General features: G+C 33.1%; 1 protein-coding gene across 1 annotated transcript in view; it reads left to right on the top strand.

Annotated features, from left to right (window-relative positions):
* Window positions 1-18,723, top strand: part of DNAH5 (dynein axonemal heavy chain 5) — a 290,296-nt gene that overhangs the window by 236,548 nt on the left and 35,025 nt on the right. Inside the window, exons 72-75 of the mRNA XM_051973471.1 lie at window positions 5,289-5,508; window positions 6,757-6,962; window positions 8,157-8,360; window positions 14,201-14,416. Of these exons, the coding sequence (XP_051829431.1) occupies window positions 5,289-5,508; window positions 6,757-6,962; window positions 8,157-8,360; window positions 14,201-14,416 (846 nt within the window). The remainder of the gene's footprint in view (window positions 1-5,288; window positions 5,509-6,756; window positions 6,963-8,156; window positions 8,361-14,200; window positions 14,417-18,723) is intronic.

Here is an 18,723-nt window from a genome sequence, read left to right as displayed (position 1 = left end):
ATAAAAAAAAATTCAGAAGATATCAGATTATGAAAAAATCTAAATGCTAAACAGAAGACTTCCTGGTTGATCCTGAAGTTAAATGGGAAGCTATTGGAGCTCATCAAGGAGGGAAAAAATATAATCATAGCCATGCATGAGTGACTAGATTTAAGAGGCAAAAGATGGAAGGCATAGAGAGGTTTTAATCTATGGAATAAGAAAAAAAAATTTCCTTATCTATGGATGATTTCAATTCCTTTGTAAAGTAATAGATTAGGTCATTTTTTAAGAGTCAAAGATTTGGGGGTAGTCACTAGGAAATATTTTAATAGAGACAATCAGAAATGGAAAAAAAAAGATTTTTTTTGTCATAGGACTCAGATGAGATAGGAAAAGGGGACATGGTCAAAACAGTGAAGATGGGAAAAAATAGAGCATGAGTATGGGTTGGAGAAATGAACAGCATCTTTGGAAGAACTGACATATAGGAAAGGATGAAAGAAGAGATTATGATCAGGAAGAGAAATTCAGAAGTAAAGACACAATCAATGATATAAATTGGTGTATGGTTGAAGTAGATTAATAAAGATGTACTACTTGCGAGTTGAAAATGTTGATCAATTGAGGAGTTAAAGGGTTTAAATGGGAAATAATAATGTCCTCTTTTTTATATTGCTTTTAAAATGTAAGGTGCTTTTTGGGCTCCTTGTTAATTCAAATATAAGTCTCTTTTAGATTTCTGTTCAGTTTTAGATTGTTTGTGTCTTCTTGAATTTCTTTCTTTTGAGGTTTCCATCCCACTAGAACTGACTTCTTCACAGTTATTTAGAAATGTTGAGAACTCATAAAGACATGAAAATTTCTGAGTATATCTGCAAAAATAACACCAAAACATAATGAAAACTAAGAATGAAAGATGCAAAGATGGCATTAGATATAGTGGAACTGGTTAATTTTACTAGCTAGACCACTTTTATTATCGGATGTTGAATGTAAAACCTAAACACTATTAGTATGAAAGGCAAAAATATTGAAAAAAAATATTATAAGAAAGCAGAAAATTAGATTATAAGCTTCTTGAGGAACAGGGGATTATATTGAATTTTTATTTCCTATAAAATACAGTAAATGTTTAGTGAATGTTTGTAGATTTGGAAGAAAAGAGAAAGAACAATGGGAGAAAATAGAGGTTTTGGAGGGAAGTGATAAATGTGGTAAAAATTGCAGAGAAAAAAAATCATTAGAAAGGAACAAAAATAGATAAATAGAAACAGCAAAGCAAGCATATTCATCTTGGGGCATTTGGTGAAGATTATATTATGTCTTTACAATTTCACAGGGCCCAAAGGCATTATTATTAACATAGATAGTATGATACTTCGTGTTCATAAAGAATACTTAACCTGTAAGTATCTATATTAGTAGAAAGGAAATTGAGTTTCAATCAGAAGAACTGAGTTACTCAGATCACTTTTTTTTCTCAGCCTCAATTTTAGCCTGTTATATGGGGCCAATATTATTATATTACCTACCCTGAAATTGAGAAAATGTCTTTAAAAGCAAACATGCTATATAAGTATGGAAATTACTATTAAATATATTCATTTTGCCTTGTTTATTCAACAGAGAAGAGTGGTTTTTATACCTTTCAGCAATTTTTCTTCCAAAAATGATGCTTAAGATGGTGACCATAATTATCTAGACAATTCATTAAAAGATCACCACAACCCACAACTATTCTAGATAAGGGAAATAGTCCCATACTTCAAATGAAAAATAACTAGCAATAAGGGTGCACCTGTTTAATTTGGATATAAAGTGAGCACGTGCCCTGTTGATTTGATCTCAGCCTCATGCAACAAAATATGGAACTAAAATTAGAATCATAATCAAAGATATTTTTTAACCTTCCAGTTTTATATTTAGCTTTTAATTGTAGATGAAATATCTCCTCATTATTGGCACGCTTGTGACTTGTCCTAGTAATTAGTGTTTTTAATAGAATTTGCATTGAAAGTGTTATAATATAGCAGAATCAGCCAATAAATGGTAAAGACTCTAGTTCAGTCTACTCATCATTAGAGGAATTAAACAGCTAAATGGGAGTATGGACATAGCAAGGGAACAAAACTGATATCAGAGTATTATGAGATTATATAGAAAATTGATAAGTTCTACAAAAGAAGAAATCAGGATTAAATTTTTTTGCCAAAAAGAAAAAAAATGGTCTGAGACTTTAGAGTTTAGGATGCATATATTTATCATGAGTGAAATATCCTATTAATGTTGAAAGAATACTTGATTCTATTTAAGATTTCTAACTTAGGATATCACTGGATAATATATCAAAAAGCAAAAGATGGTAGGATTTTAGATTTTATATCTATCTAGATGTGCATATATATACACATATAGATGTAGCTTATACACATGTATATATTCAGATATACACACATATGTTTATGAAATGATGATATTTATTTTTTTGAGATAAAAGAATATCCAGAATTTTTTGGAAATATGGTGCCTTTCCTATCTGAGGATAAGTTAAGCATTAGGCAGCTACATGGTACAGTGGATAGAGCATGGGCCCTGAATTTAATAGGACCTGAGTTCAAAGGTGACCTCAGACACTTAATACTTCTTAGCTGTGTGACTCTGGGCAAGTCATTTAATCCCAACTGTGCCTCTTCCTCCCTTCCCCCTCCTTCTCTCTCTCTCTCTCTCTCTCTCTCTCTCTCTCTCTCTCTCTATATATATATATATATATATATATATATAGAGAGAGAGAGAGAGAGAGAGAGAGAAAAAGAGAGAGAGAATAAATCAAGCACATACTGTATGCCAGAAATTAGATTATTGTGTATTTAAAAAATGAAATTGCTCTTTATTTCTACAAAAGGCTATACACAAAATATACCATATATATGATGTATGTGACATCTATATCATATGATATGAATTGTCACATATGTGTTTTATATGGTATATCTGATACATATATATCACATATATGATGCATATATAGTATAGATTGATGAAAATATAGACACATATAACATTTAGTGATTCTGTGAATAAAACAGGGGACCTGGAATCAGGAAGAACTGAGTTCAAATCTGGCCTCAGACATCAACTGTATGATCTTGGGCAAGTCGTTTAACCCTATTTGCTTCATTTTCTTCATTTGCAAAATCCTTCTCTAGCTGGAGAAGAAAATGTCAAATAAACCCCAAATGGAATCACAAAGACTCTTACATGGCTGGAATAGCTGAACAACAAAGGAAAAATATCCAAATAAATCTAATATCTATTTTATTCTTTTAGAGAAATTTTAGTTCCGGCATCTAGGTGATACAGAGGATAATGGGTGAGGCTGTGTTTAGGAAGATTCATTTCCCTGAGTTTAAATCTGTCCTCAGATCTGCATTTTCGCTGTGTGAGGCTGGACAAATCATCTCTTTTTGTTTGTTTCTTCATAGAATGAACTGGAGAAGAAAATAGCAAAGCATTTTTTGGCATTCTCTGTTAAGAAATTCCCAAATGGTGTCACGAAGAGCCAGCCAGGACAAAACTGACTTAACAACAAAAGCTGCTACTGTGGATATTGTACTAGGGCCTTCTCTAGGGGGAGTGTTTCTGAAATTTAACCATTGTTCTCATAGGGCTTTGAATCCAGGAGGTAGATAAAATGCTACAAAGATAATTACTTTAGCATTTTTTTTTTTTTTTTTTTTTTTTTTGGTGAGGCAAATGGGGTTAAGTGAATTGCCCAGGATCACACAGTTAGTAAGTATTAAAGTGTCTGAGGCCAGCTTTGAACTCAGGTTCTTCTGACTCCATGGCCAGTGCTCTGTCTTATTACACTAGCTAGCTGCCCCTCAAAAATGATTACTTTAGAGAATTCTGAGGAGGAAAAATCTCTGAGGAAGTTAATTTGATAGAATAAGGGAAGCCTTTTTGAGGAAGCAACTTTTTAATTTATATTTAAAAGGATAAATAAGCTTTTAGTAGGGTTAAGAGAAATAACTTTTTAGCATTCAATAAGGTTAGGAGAGATGCATTATAGAGAGTTAGTAAAGACATAGATTAATGTACATCTGTGAATACACACTGAAAAGAGAAAATGGGGGGAAAAACTCTTCTTTGCCTAGAACAAAGCCTTCTTCAGTGCCCAGTGGATACAACAGTGAGTCTAGAAAAAAGAAGATCTAATATCAAATGTGGCATTAGACATTTAATGGTTGTGTGATACTGGGCAAATCATTTAACTTTTGTCTCAGTTCTTAAATTGTAAAATGCCATAACAATATCATTTAATTCCTAAGTTTTTGTGAGAATCTAATGAGATATTTGTAAATAAATATTAGAATAATGTCTGGCACATAGGAGGTACTTATGTTTCCTCTTACTTCCTCTATCCTTCCTTGCCTTAAATACCAGAAAGATAAGGTAGAGCCAGATCTAGAAGACTTTAAATTCCAGGTGAAGAAATTTGAACTTTGTTCATCAGACAGTAGGAAGCCACTGTAGGTAACTTCTCTTTATAGATCCATTCAATATGTTAAGTGTGTATAGTTATATGTTAATAATTAAAACACAGCATTGCACACTTAGAGATATGGAATATACTAAAAAACCAGGACTGGGGAAGAGAAGGAGGCAAATGTTAATATTTACTTAAATGTGTAGAGTTATTTTAATCTTTTTAACATATTTTGAACCATACAATTCTTTGTTAAATAGGTCAGTTGTATTTTTGCATATGCAATAAGCAAAATATTTTTATTACTATTGTAATTATTCTATGTCATAATTCAAAACTAAAATTCTGCTTTTCAAAATGATTTAATAAATCACAAGGTCATCTCATCCTATTTCACATTTATTTATTTTGATGTCTTTCCTGTTTCCTAAGAGTTCTTTTTGTGATATATTAAGATTTACAGCTAGATGAGACCTTAGCTATCATTAAAGCCCAATCTGCTAATTTCACAGATGAAAAAATTAAGGTTCAGAGAGGGAAAGTGAATCATGATTGCATAGACAGCAATAGCAGAGCTGGTTTTTAAACCTAGTGTCTCCAGTCCAATTTTGTATATTTTTTCATAGCTATAAATTTGACATTTTAGTCTACTATAAAAATTGATATAAAAAACAACCAGAGATGCCTTTCTGAAATTCTCATTTTTTTCTGTTGTTCTACAACTGTTTTATATTAAATTCTACTTACTTTCTAAGGACCAAGTGTTCAATCCATTTATAGAGGGAAACAAATAATTTTTCTTTTCATCTTCTTAATGCAGGGAGGATGGGCACTTCTGCAGAACTGCCATTTAGGCCTGGATTTCTTGGATGAGCTGATGGACATAATAATAGAAACAGAGATTGTACATGATGCCTTCCGCCTCTGGGTGACCACTGAGGTCCACAAGCAGTTCCCCATTACCCTTCTTCAAATGTCCATTAAATTTGCCAATGAGCCTCCACAGGGACTCAGGGCGGGTCTGAAAAGAACTTATGGAGGTGTGTAAAACTTTACAGAAGAAGAAAGTGCTATTTTCTTGGCTATTATGCTTACCTTAAGTTTTTTTTTTTAAAGGAAGTCTTTTCCTCCCTTCCTCCTTTCCTCCCTTCCTCCCTCCCTTCCTCCCTCCCTCCTTTCTTCCTTCCTTTCTTTCTTTCTTTCTTTCTTTTTCTTTCTTTCTTTCTTTCTTTCTTTCTTTCTTTCTTTCTTTCTTTCTTTCTTTCTTTCTTTCTTTCTTTCTTTCTTTCTTTTCTTTCTTTCTTTCTTTCTTTCTTTCTTTCTTTCTTTCCTTTCTTTCCTTTCTTTCCTTTCTTCCTTTCTTTCCTTTCTTTTCCTTTCTTTCCTTTCTTTCCTTTCTTCTTTCTTTTCTTTCTTTTCTTTCTTTCTTTTCTTTCTTTTCTTTCCCCTGAGGCTATTGGGGTTAAGTAACTTGCCCAGGTTCACACAGCAGCCAGGAAGTGTTAAGTGTTAAGATTTGCACTCAGGTCTTCCTGACTTCAAGGCTGGTGCTCTATCCACTACACCAACTAGCTGCCCCCAAAGGAAGTATTTTCTTGTTTAACCAACAGAAAAAGATCAAAAGTAAATATTGTAGTAATGATAAGAGGAGTCAGTCTCAATTCCTATATTTCCCAGATTTTCCTTATATTTATACTTAGCACTTTTTCAATTTGATGCCTCTCTTTTTTATATTTCTCTCTGAATAATGAAAAATTGCTGGTTCTGTGTACTATTTAACTATGCACATTTCTAGTCACTTAACTACATTAAGATAGGAACTATCCCTTTTCTAGGAGATAATGGAAATAAATAGATTTTGTTTTGAGTGGTGGTATTTTAAAACAATCCCCACTATATATGCACTAATACAGAGGAGTATACACATCTACATATACACATACCTTTATATATACACACATGTATGCATACATATTTGTGTGTATTTATAGATAATGTATACATACATATATATACACATATAATATATACCTATACATACATACATAAGTATATAAACATATAAATCATTAGACACATTGTAAGATAGTTCTTCCTTCCTTATCACTTGGTCATATCCATTCCTACCTTCAAAGTCTTAAAAAAAATCTTTGTGAATTTTTTTTTTCTATTAACCCAACCCATCTCTGTGAATTTTAGTATAAATTTGTTCTTTCATTGAATTCAGTAAGACTTAAATGAAGAAGATTGAAAATGCATAATGGTTTTCATTCATTTGACCATGACAGGTATTAGCCAAGATCTCCTGGATGTTAGTAATATGACTCAGTGGAAACCGATGTTATATGCGGTGGCTTTCCTGCATTCCACAGTCCAAGAAAGACGCAAGTTTGGCCCACTGGGATGGAACATCCCCTATGAATTCAATCAGGCTGACTTTAATGCCACTATGCAATTCATCCAAAACCATTTAGATGACATGGATATCAAAAAGGTATTGCACTTTTTTCTATGAAATTATTTCAATGAAATAATTTCATGTCATTTCTGAACTATACACTTGAGGCTTGAAGATGACTTGATTCTCTTGTGTCAGGGTTACCTGTCAGATCACCTAACAGTGATCTTGGTCTTTATGCTTGAGGTAAAAAAAAAAAAAAACAAAAACAAACAAAAAAAAAAAACGTTATCTGTGAGTTATTGTGCCTTGAGTTACCTACTTGTCACTTCTTTTGAAGAAAAATGTGGATACTTTTGTCTTTCTCTTCTTTTCCTCCTCTCTTGAGGCAAAGTTAAATTTATGTAGACAGTTACATGGGAAAGTTTCTCTGAAGATTTCCCCTCTTAAAAGGCTGAGAAAATCAAAATGAAATTCTGTGTTGCTTTAGAAGCTCGGATATATGTATGTTTTCATGTCTGCCTTCATCTACTCATAGAAGCCAAAATTTGTTATTTAAAGTATGAATTAATCCATTAAATGGTAGTTACCTTGAAACTTTATAATAATAAAAACTAGTCATCTGAATGGTTATTTCTTTTTGTTTGTTTTATTACTATTCTCTATTGTTTATTATGTATATAAAAGAAAATAACCACTTAAAATATGTAGATGAACCTTAGAACTCAGTTCTGAGTTCAACTTTTGACTGTAGAAATTAGTTAATAAATGAATGCCACCTCCCTTGATGATAAGAACCTATAGGCCCTAATGTTTTTAGGGAAAAAATATGGATTTTAAGACAGGAAGATCTGGATTAAATTCTTTCTTAGACACTTCCTGACTGTATGACCCTGGGAAAGTCATTAATTCCTCTCTACCTCAATAGTAAAATGAGTTAAATTCAATTGTCTCTAAGGTCTCTTGTCTTTTGATTTTTGATCCTATGCTGTCCAAAGTACAAACATCATTCTAAGGAAATTCTTTCCTATGACTTGCCTTGTTTTAGGGACATTGTCTAATATACAACAATCACTATGTTCCCTCTCAGATTATGTAATACTTTAACTAATAAAATGCATGTTTTTAGAAGGAGTAGAAGGTTTGGCACAGTGTTGAACAGTTACCTGTTACTTCTGTGAAATATCAAGATATTTTAAAACAAAGAAATATTTAATAATATCACAATGGAGAAATTCAATTGTGATGATCATGGATTATTCAGAATCATTTATTTTATTCTTCCATTAGGGTGTTTCCTGGAGCACTGTGCGGTACATGATAGGTGAAATTCAATATGGAGGCAGAGTCACAGATGATTATGATAAGAGATTGCTGAACACTTTTGCTAAGGTTTGGTTTAGTGAAACTATGTTTACTCCAGATTTCTGCTTTTACAAAGGATACAATATACCTAAATGTAACACAGTGGAGAACTATCTTCAGCATGTCCAGGTTTGTCACCTTCTAGAGTTTTATATGCTAATCAAATATGTATCAACATGGGAAATTTATTGGTCTTTTTGTTTTCTAAATAAATGTTTGCTTGTCTTCCTCTCCATCCAAATATTATGCACTTTTGGGCTTTTTCTAATTTTTTGCTTTGAGAAATAATTTTCTTTTCTTCTAACATCAAAGGGAAAAAGATAGTGGGATGATAAGATTACAAATTTAGTTCTGAAAGGAACTTTGGAGACTACTTAATACAATTCTATTTTCTAGACTAGAAAATTTAGATATAGAGAGATTAAAAATTTTTCCCTAAGACACATAATTAGTAAGCATCAGAGATAGAATTGAAACCCTGGGTAACCAATGCTTATGATAACTTTTTGCTCACTTTTTTATTTCTCTTATTCCAAATGAATTTTATTATTATTGTTTTCTAGCTCTACATCATGATTTTTGACAATCTGATTGGTATGGCACTGAATAAATAAATTACTTTAAGTAAAATATATACTTTTTAGTATATTAGCTCAACCTAACAATGAACAATGAATATTTTCAATTATTTAGATTTGACTTTATTTGTATGAAAAGAGTTGTATGTGCTCATATTCTTCCTGGAATTATATTAGGCAGGTAGACTCCCAAGTATTTTATGTTATCTATATTTACCTCTCATAAATTTTTATTGATATCTTTTTTCATAAGTTTACCTCGTATCTCTCCTCCTTTTTATTCCCACTGAGCTATAACTGAAAACAAAGAATGTTTTAAAAGAGGAAGAAGAGAAAAAGCACCAGAAAAACCAATGAATGGGCTAAAAAAATCTGGCAATATTTGCAGTGTTCATATCTTATTTCTGCACAGGAGCAGGGAGAAGTGGCTTCTCATGTCTCTTGCTTTGGGGCAAGCTTTGTAATTTTGCAACATTCACACTGAATTTGTCAACCTCTTTAATTTTTTTAACCTCTTTAATTTTTAAATGTCTAAATTTGTCTCTGGGTTTCATTCCTGAAAAAAAAATCATGAGATAATTGCCAAATTGTGTTTTAAAATTAATTTATAACCAAGGAAGTATTATGATAATAGATGAAATGGTAATCTATAGATTTCTATTGCCTCACAATGTGCCATAGATCTTCCCATAATCTTAGCATTTAATGTGCTTCTTAACTCTCCCTGAAATTATATTATCATTTTGGTTTGGGCACAAATATTTGTCCATGTTATGGACGCTTTTAGACACCCTCCTCTCATATGGTTTACATATTTAGCCACAGTTTTTTGAAGGGGCTATTCTGTTATACTAGACTGAGACTTTATCATACCTTTTTTTTCAAACAATAAAAACAATATTAAAAAAGATCATGGGATTGATTGTTCACAACTACCCTTCTGGAATCTGCTTTCTTAAGCTTCAGCATGGCATATAGGAGATTGACTCTAAGCAAGGATTTCCAAGTTATTGAATAGGTCAGTTATTTGAGTGAGTTTACTTTCTACTCAATGCTCAAGATCTGAGCAAACCTATACTGCCTTCTGAAAAATAGATCTTCACTATCTACATTTCAAATCTAATGTTTTCGGAATTTTCAGGCCTTTTTTTCTTTGTCAGTTGAGCTGAGTCATTCACAATTATTCCCTCTCCCTCACCTATGATAGTCAGTTTGCAAATCTTGTTGATTCTATTTTTCCATCTCTTTACATAATTTTCTTTTGATTCAAATGGCCACCATTCTAGTTCAGGATTTTCATTACTTCTCCTCTGGATTATTGCAATAACCTCCTAATTAGTCTCTCCATACAGTTTCAGACATTAAAAAAAATTAAGATCCACATAACTGACAAAGTAATCTTAAAATACATTTGACCCTATCATTCTCCTGATCAAGCAACAAGAAGCACCATGTAACTAAATAAGTAAAACCACAACTTTTATCTCCTCTTAGACCCTGATGGAGACAGTTTTTGGAATAGCAATTCTTCTAGTCTATTGTTTATCATCTTGCAAAGGACTCCCTGGGGAGATTCAGTCTGGCAGCTGCTGCTGCATATGCTATCACTGCATCTTTTGAAGATGCCAAAAAGATAGTTCTTGTCTCCAAAGTCCTTGGCACTGTAAAACATTTCAACATCATAAATGGATGTGATTTTGACATTGAAAATAATGTTATAGGAGAGGCATTAACATCTGCTTTGCTATTGCACTATAAAGGACCATACCACCTTATCATATGACTTGCAACTAAAACCTATCTTATGTAGGGGGGGCAGATAGGTGGCTCAGTGCATAGAGCACCAGCCTTGATGTCAGAAGGACCTGAGTTCAAATCTGGTCTCAGACATTTAACACTTCCTAGCTGTGTGATCCTGAGTAAGTCCCTTAACCCCAATTGCCTCAGCAAAAACAAAACAAACCCCCCCAAAACCCATTTTATGTAATGTCTCTATCTCTTTCCTCCTCACTATTTCCCATTAGAATGTGATCTCCTGGGGAGTAGGGATTGTATTATTTTCTATCTGTATCAGCAGCACTTAGTAAAGTGTTTTGCAATATTAAGTGCTTAAATAAATAAATCATTTAAGTCATTCATCTAGAAGCTTCAATGGCTTCTATTGTCTCTAGGGCAAAGCACAATTTATCCAGTTCTGTATTTATAGCTCTTCAGAATCTGGTTTTAGCTTTCTTTTCCAGAATTATTTCTATATTTCAGCCAAAAAGGAATATACTTTGTTGGAATCCTTACTAACTGCTAAGTAATTAGAGTTGATCTAATCTTACAAGAAGTTGTTTTGGCCAGAACCTGAAACAAGGTACTAAGTAGAACTAATCAAGACAAGGCTTGTGTTCCCACCTTTACTCATTGGACTCCACAAGTATGCTAGCTTCACAAAGTACACTTTCTAACTTCAAGAGAGTTCACACCTCCCTTAAAGTCATTGGGCCAGAGAGCACTATGGGAGAAAACCCATAATCCCATTCTCTCAGAAGAGGCAGATAAAAAGCCAGCGATGAAGGATCTATGGCAGAATACATTTTTTCCTCTTGGCTGGCTGATCGCGCTAGACTCGAGAGAAACGACTCTGCTGCAGAGAACACTTTTGACGGACTTCAGTGGAGCTACGCTAGAAGCCCTCTCTCCGCGGCAAATTGGTGCCTGGGCCCCCCAGAAGGAGATAAGAGAGATCTTCCATCTCTGTTGGAGGCAGAAGAAGGCAGAGGCAGAGGCTGAAGGACAGAACCTTTGGATTTGGAGACATCCGAAGGGCTCTAAGCCTTTAAACCGGCTGTCCTCTGAGAACAAACTCCAACATTTGAACTCTAACAATACTTGGGGCATGTTTTTTCTTCATATTCATTTTTTAAAATCTGTAACTTTTCCTTAGGCCTCACCTAAAATGCTTCTTCTTATACAAAGTCATGCCTAGACTAGAAGTTTTGGCACACTCTTCATTCTGATAAAATCTTTTGTTTATTAATTAGTTTCCACCTCATGTCCCCTAGTACAACACAAATTTGCTAAGTAATAGAAATGCTTTTTAATTTTTGTCTCTGAGGCCAATAATGATTTCAGTCTAGGCACTTTTCTGTGTTTATGATGCATCATTCTACATTGTGAGTAGAAATCAAAAACATTTCATAATAATTATAATAGCATTCCCCACAGACATATATTATCAATGTATAATTACCCCTTCCTTCTAATACAGATAATGTTGATTTTTTTTAAAGTGTTTCTTCCAGTGAATTAAGTAACTAGGTGACATTGTGGACAGTATTGACCTTGTCTAAATTTAAATCTTGCCTCAAACATTTATTAGTTATACAGCTCGACAAGTGACATAACCTACCTCATATTTAATATTCTTATCTGAAAAATGAGGAGTTTGCACTCAATGGCTTCTAGGTCCCTTCAAGATTTAAATTTGTAATTTTATGATTGGACAGGTGTCTTTCCTGTCTTCTCCTTCATTTAATTTGTGATTGGCTGTCAAGATTATTCATCTGTTTTCTCAAAACTAAATGAACAACAAATTCATGTTATCTAAATATTTAAAATAGAAATGATTACTGGGATTGATTTTTAATTATTAGAAGGAATTTTCATATTCATAAATTCTTCATGATATTGTTTTGGATTTGTTTTGGAGTCAGAAAGCAGGAATTCACATTTTACATCCTACACTTACTACTTCCATGATGTTGAGAAAATCATTTAATCTCTTTGGCCCTCAGTTTCCTAATCTGTAAAATGAAGATTTTGGACAAGAGATCCTCAGAGTTTCTTCCAAATTTAGATCAATGACCCTATTGTCTTATAGACATATGCAAGGTGTTGGAATCCTTACAAAGTGTTAAGTCATTAGAATTGATAGAGACAATAATTATCTAATTTAGCATGGTTCAGTATGATTGATCTGATCCTACTAGGAGATGTTATGGGCCAGAACTTGAAACAAAGTACTAAGTAGAACTGATAGAATGCTGTGTTCACATGTTTAGAGAGCTCATATAAGCAAGAAGCTCTTAGGGCCAGAGAGCACTCTGGGAGGAAACCCATAATCCCACTCTCAGATCCTACAATCCCCCTCTCGGAGAAGGAGCATAAATACAGCTTCAGTGAGCCAGTCAGAGTTAGTTCAGCTGAAAAGATTGAGAGGGGAGCGTCAAGTCAGTTCAGCCAAAAGCCCTCTCATGGAGGCAAGTCAGATTCATTCCAACTTTCACTTTGTGCTGGCTGGAGGCTGAAGGAAGCAGAGGCAGAAGCAAAGGACAAAGCTGCAAGAACTCTTAGAACCAAGGAGAGAGAGAGGCCTCTAAGAAAAGCTAACTGGGCTTGGAAAGAGATAAGAAATAAACATTTGGATTATTTCAGCTGGCTGTATTTAGAGTAATTATTACTTTTAACTGAAACAAAGACTATCTCCAGAAAACCTCTCCAAGAAATCTGCTCCCAGAGAAAACCATTATATTTTAAAGAAAAAGAACACCACATTTAGGGTTAGGGTAAGATAGATGTAAATTCACGCTGTTACTAGATAATTTGTCTTATGAAATCTTAACCCCAAATGATTGGAAATTCATTGAAAAGACATGTTTAGAACCTGGAAAAAATTTGTTGTGGCTTTCAGAGTTTCATGAATTATGTAGGATTCAAACCCAATGCAATAGGCAAACAGGAGCTATTGGACAAATCACTTTTGACCAGCTAGCTGGTGAAGGTCAGTATGGAAAGAATTCAGAACAGATTTATTATCCCATAACAGTGTATGAGCAAATTTCTAAGGCTGCAATAAAAGCTTGGAATTCTCTCCCAGGACAAAAAGATTGAGGGGAAGCCTTCACAAAAATAGAACAAGGTCCCAATGAACCTTTTGCAGATTTTGTGGGACATTTGCAAACAGCTGTAATAAGAACCATTGGAAATAATGCTGCCACAGCAAGGCATGATAGTTTCAACTAAATGCATGAGAATGAGAGAAAGTCTTTTAAATTTCTTTCAAGTGATCTTAAAAATATAATTATTTGCCCCCTAAAACAGCTTATAATATTTAAGGCTCCAAAATAGGAGTCCCACTCTCATTTGGTAGAGCACATCATGAAATCTGAGGTAATCTCTTTGCTAAATTGTATTTGTAGGCCCAGAATTCCTGATAAAATTGATTTTATATTGTATATTTCAATGTTAATATTTTACAATAAATTGTTAATTATTGATTTGAGTTTTATGTTCTGCCATGATTTTAACAAATTTTATCTAAATGTACACTGTAAAAGATTGTTATTTTCTCTATTTTTAAGAAGAAATAATTGAACTATTATGATTATTTTTCCCACAATTTAGAGCTTGCCAGCTTATGATACTCCTGAGGTGTTTGGATTGCACCCTAATGCTGATATTACTTACCAAAGCAAACTAGCCAAGGATGTACTAGATACTATTCTCAGCATTCAACCTAAAGACAGTTCCAGTGGAGGAGATGAGACTAGAGAAGTTATAGTGGCAAGACTGGCTGATGATATGTTGGAGAAGCTTCCTCCTGATTATGTCCCATTTGAAGTAAGTTAATGAAATCTTGTCAAAAATAATAGCTATGTTCTAATAAACTTTGGGATGAGTTTGGGGATATGATCCTAGATTAAAAAAAAACCCAGACTTATGTTTGTCTAATTTTTAATATTTAAAAAAGCTTTATTGAGTTCATTTGCCTAATGTTTTCAGAATATAAATACTGAGAAAGTCTGGCCCAAATGCTAATATTTTTAATTAAATTATTAAATGGCACTAATGGCTTAGGATTGCTTTTTTAAATGGAGAATCTTTTCCCAAGGTATTTCCAGTTGTCATTTATAATAAAGAAGGCAATTTATTCTTAATCTATACTACCAGCTTGTTCAAGACTAGGGATATATTAGGTGGATTAAAACACAATTTAAAATATAAGCATTTTTAAATTTAGGGAAGATGTGTTTACATCATTAACTGTTTGTAGTCTTTATTTCTCAGCCCAATTAGTTCTGAGAAGTTGATTCAGTTTTTATTACTCTGGGCCACTGTTTTATAATGAAGGTGATAACAAAAGTTAACATAATGACATTCTCATGGATATTATGCAATGGCAGGGGTTGGCTAGTTGAAAGAGGCTTTCCTAATTGACAAAAGTGACAGTAATTATTCACTTACAGGTGGTCTCAGTGGAGAGCACAGATTAAATGAATAAGATAACTAGTATTATTTTTGACTTTGAGAAAGAAATATGTAGGTTGTAGTCATCATCATTATCATCATATCTTTTTTTAGCATACTTTTATTAGCATACTTGGTAGCTTTTGCCTAAAAATTTAGAAAAGTTAAAGAATATAAAATTTCTTGATGAAAATGAAGAGTATATTGATATATATTATCAGTGGTAAATTTCTTTAATCATACTTTCAGAAGCTATTCTTTGGGACAAATTATTTTATTGGTTACAATCCCTTTGCAAATTGTCTCAGGCAGGTGATTTATCTACTTAATTGTTTGTGCATTTCTGCAACTTTTACAGAGGGGTTATTACATATTAGTATGTATATATTACATAATATAGCCAATTTGCATACAGATATATAGACATGTGCATGAGTATATGTATATTTCTATGAATATGCACAATTATGTATATATTTGTATTGCAAACAACATATATACACGTGTGTATGTATGTGTATACACATTCTAGTAAGATCTATAGTACTTAGAACTAAAACTCAAGTTTTTTTTTTTTGATAGATAAAATTATTTTCCTTTCAAAAATATTTAAAAATTTTTTTAAGCAAATGCAAAACAAAAACAGAAAATATAATTGTCATGTACACAGCAGACTATGAGAGTATTCAATATAAAAGAGTAACTTTCTATTTCAAGAAAACCTATATAACAAATAATACACATTGTTTTCAAAGCTGCTCAGATTTTTTTTTTTTTTTTTGCTTCTTTGTTGGTTTTCTTTTGATCTCTTCTATACATTTTTTCCTGTCCCCCACCCCTACACTAAAGAAGGCTACAATGAAGCAAGGATACACATCCATGTATATGTACATGTATATGTTTATATATAGGTACACATACACATGTATGTATATACATATATACATACACATAGCTGTACACATATGTAGATATCTATAAACATACACATACATACATATATACACACATACACATTTGTGAAAAAATATTATATTTATTTCTACTTTTAATGTTTCTCTAAAGGTAGATCTGAAAGATAGCATCTTCCTTTGTAGGTCCAAGCTTTTCTATGTTTTTCTATATCTACCAGTTCATCATTTCCATAGTAGTATTCTAAGTCAATCACATCATACCTGAGAGATTGTCAAACAAATTTCCATCTCCTCCAATTTTCTACATTACTTCTATTCTTGATTACATAGGTTTTATTTATACAAGAAAATTTTAATTCATAATAATTGAAATTATCCTTTTTACATTTCAATAATGCTCTTTCTTATAAGGTCTGATATTGCTGAATCTACTTCATTTACATTTTTTTCCCTCTGGTTTCTTTAAGTTTATGACCTTTTGCCCTTCAAAGTGAACTTTGTTGGGAATTTTTTCTAACTCAGTAAAATAATTTTTGGTAATTTAACACGGATAACCTTAAATAAATAGAATAGTTTGGTAAAATTATCATTTAAAAATTATATTGGCTTTATCTATCCATGAACAATAAATATTGCTGCAAATATTTAGATCTGATTTTTTTTTTTTGGTTTAAAAAATATTTTATGTTTATGTTCATATAATTAATGTGTCTGTTTTGGCATGCACATGCTCAAATATTTTATACTATTTATGAATTTTAAATTATCTAAAATATTAAATAATATTGCTGACACATAGTAGTTTCTTTATCTTTCACCTTTGATTAAATCTATTTTAACTTTAACTTTCCTAAGATCATGAGTGCTATCTCTGTTTTTTTTTTTTAACATAACAAAATCTACTCCTCACCTATTTTATCTTTGTGTATATCTCTCATTTAAAAAAAAAAAAAGCATTTCCTTAAAGCAACATAGTGTTGAAATCAGAATTTTAATCTTTTTATGGATAAATTCATCCCATTCCCATTATGTTGTGTGCTTTCTAGAGCCCCCAAGTTGGGTTGCCAAAATATATCATCCAGCCTATCTCTCTGGAGGATCTCAGGACCAGCCCAAGTCCTTGGTCTTAATAGAAGAGTGATGAAGCAGAGACCCAGAGGATGGTTAAAATATGGAGTCTCTTTATTTCAAATTTTCTCACCCTTATATACTCAAAGCAACATTGTGCATACTGTGCATGTGGGATTGTAGATGACTCTTTGCCACTTGGTATCACTCTGCTTCAACTACAACACAGGTTGTAACCATCTCCTGACTTACTAGGAAGGCCAAGAGCCTTAGGAGAGATGGGGAGCCAAACCAGATATTATCAGCAGGTTCCCTCTGGGGCTGAAAGGGCTTTATACCTCACACAGAGCTCCCCCACTATCTGTGACCTTCTACATCACTCCCTTTCTTTTGTTTTAATTGAAGTAGGTATATACGTCAGTGATTAAATTCATCAGCATGGGAGGAATCACCCCAAGCAAGTAGTAATATCACACAAGCAAGTAGTAATATAAAAAAATATGAATAAACAAGATACTTTAAAAGACTTCTATAAGTCCCAGAAGGAAGGTGTAGAAAATAACTGCCAATTCACAACCACACATACACCTCCTTCAGCAGCCAAGAGATAGTCCCAAACCAATCTATTGTCCATCATTTATATGTCAGGGAATCCAATGATTCCTGCAGGTTTTGAAGTTCTGCATCAGTTTTATTAATAATTATTTTTATGGTCATGGTAATGTTCATGAGTCAATTGCCATACACATAGGGTTAACTACCAGGCTCTTCAAGTGGTGGATGTAGTCAGAGATGGAACCACCTGCTGTTTCTTGGGTCTTCTCTGTTTGGAAATTCTTCTCATTTTCCATCTCTCTCAGATGGACAAGGTGGATACAGGTAGTTGGCATCCATCAGATTCCTTTTCCATTTGTAGAAATACAAACAAACCTTCTGCCCCAAGCAGTTAGTCTGTCTGGTCCGTTCCATTCACCACTCTTTGCATCTTTCCACATCACCTGGCGATTATCTAAAGATTTTAGAGCTGCTCACACTGGACACTCCCCTTCCAATGGGTTATGAGACCTGTCTGTCGGAGTCAGTGCATCTTCATAAAAAACCAAAAAATTAATAGTATAAAGAGTTAAGTTTAGAAGTTCTTAGGGCTGTGACTCCCCCTTTCTTTTGTTTTTGGAGGAGCATCTTGATATCTCTGTTCCTCCTCTCTATTATTGCCTGTCCTTGAGGACTGAAGATGTGTGAAATAATGGGTCACATCCATTTGCCAAATTTCATTGGGTCTCAAACCATGAGGAGTGTAGGAGTGTGGAAAAGAAGGCAAGCTGTATAGACTTTTACTATGCTCCTAGCTTCCTCTTTTGTTATCCCAAACTACAGACTTAAGCTCGTGAAGCCTGATGATGTTTAGAATGAGATTCTTGTCTTCAGATACTTAATACTTCCTAGTTGTGTGATCCTGGCCAAGACACTTAACTCCAAGTGTCTCATTCCCCCCCAAAGAAAAATAAAAATAAACTACTTAAATAATGATGGAAGTCATAAGATCCCTGCTAATATTTTTACATATACAAAGTAATCAATTTGACTTTATTGAGCCCCCTATAATTGGTCTTTAATATTTGCCTTCTATTTCTCTTGGATGTCACATGTCAAACATCCCTTAAGTTCTGAGGTTTTTGTCACAAAAACCTTAATCTT

This window comes from Antechinus flavipes, chromosome 1 (assembly GCF_016432865.1).
Source record: "Antechinus flavipes isolate AdamAnt ecotype Samford, QLD, Australia chromosome 1, AdamAnt_v2, whole genome shotgun sequence".
In the NCBI taxonomy this organism is placed as follows: Eukaryota; Metazoa; Chordata; class Mammalia; order Dasyuromorphia; family Dasyuridae; genus Antechinus; species Antechinus flavipes.
The sequence above is the reverse complement of the archived record's forward strand: the minus strand, read 5'-3'. Positions and strand labels throughout refer to the sequence as shown.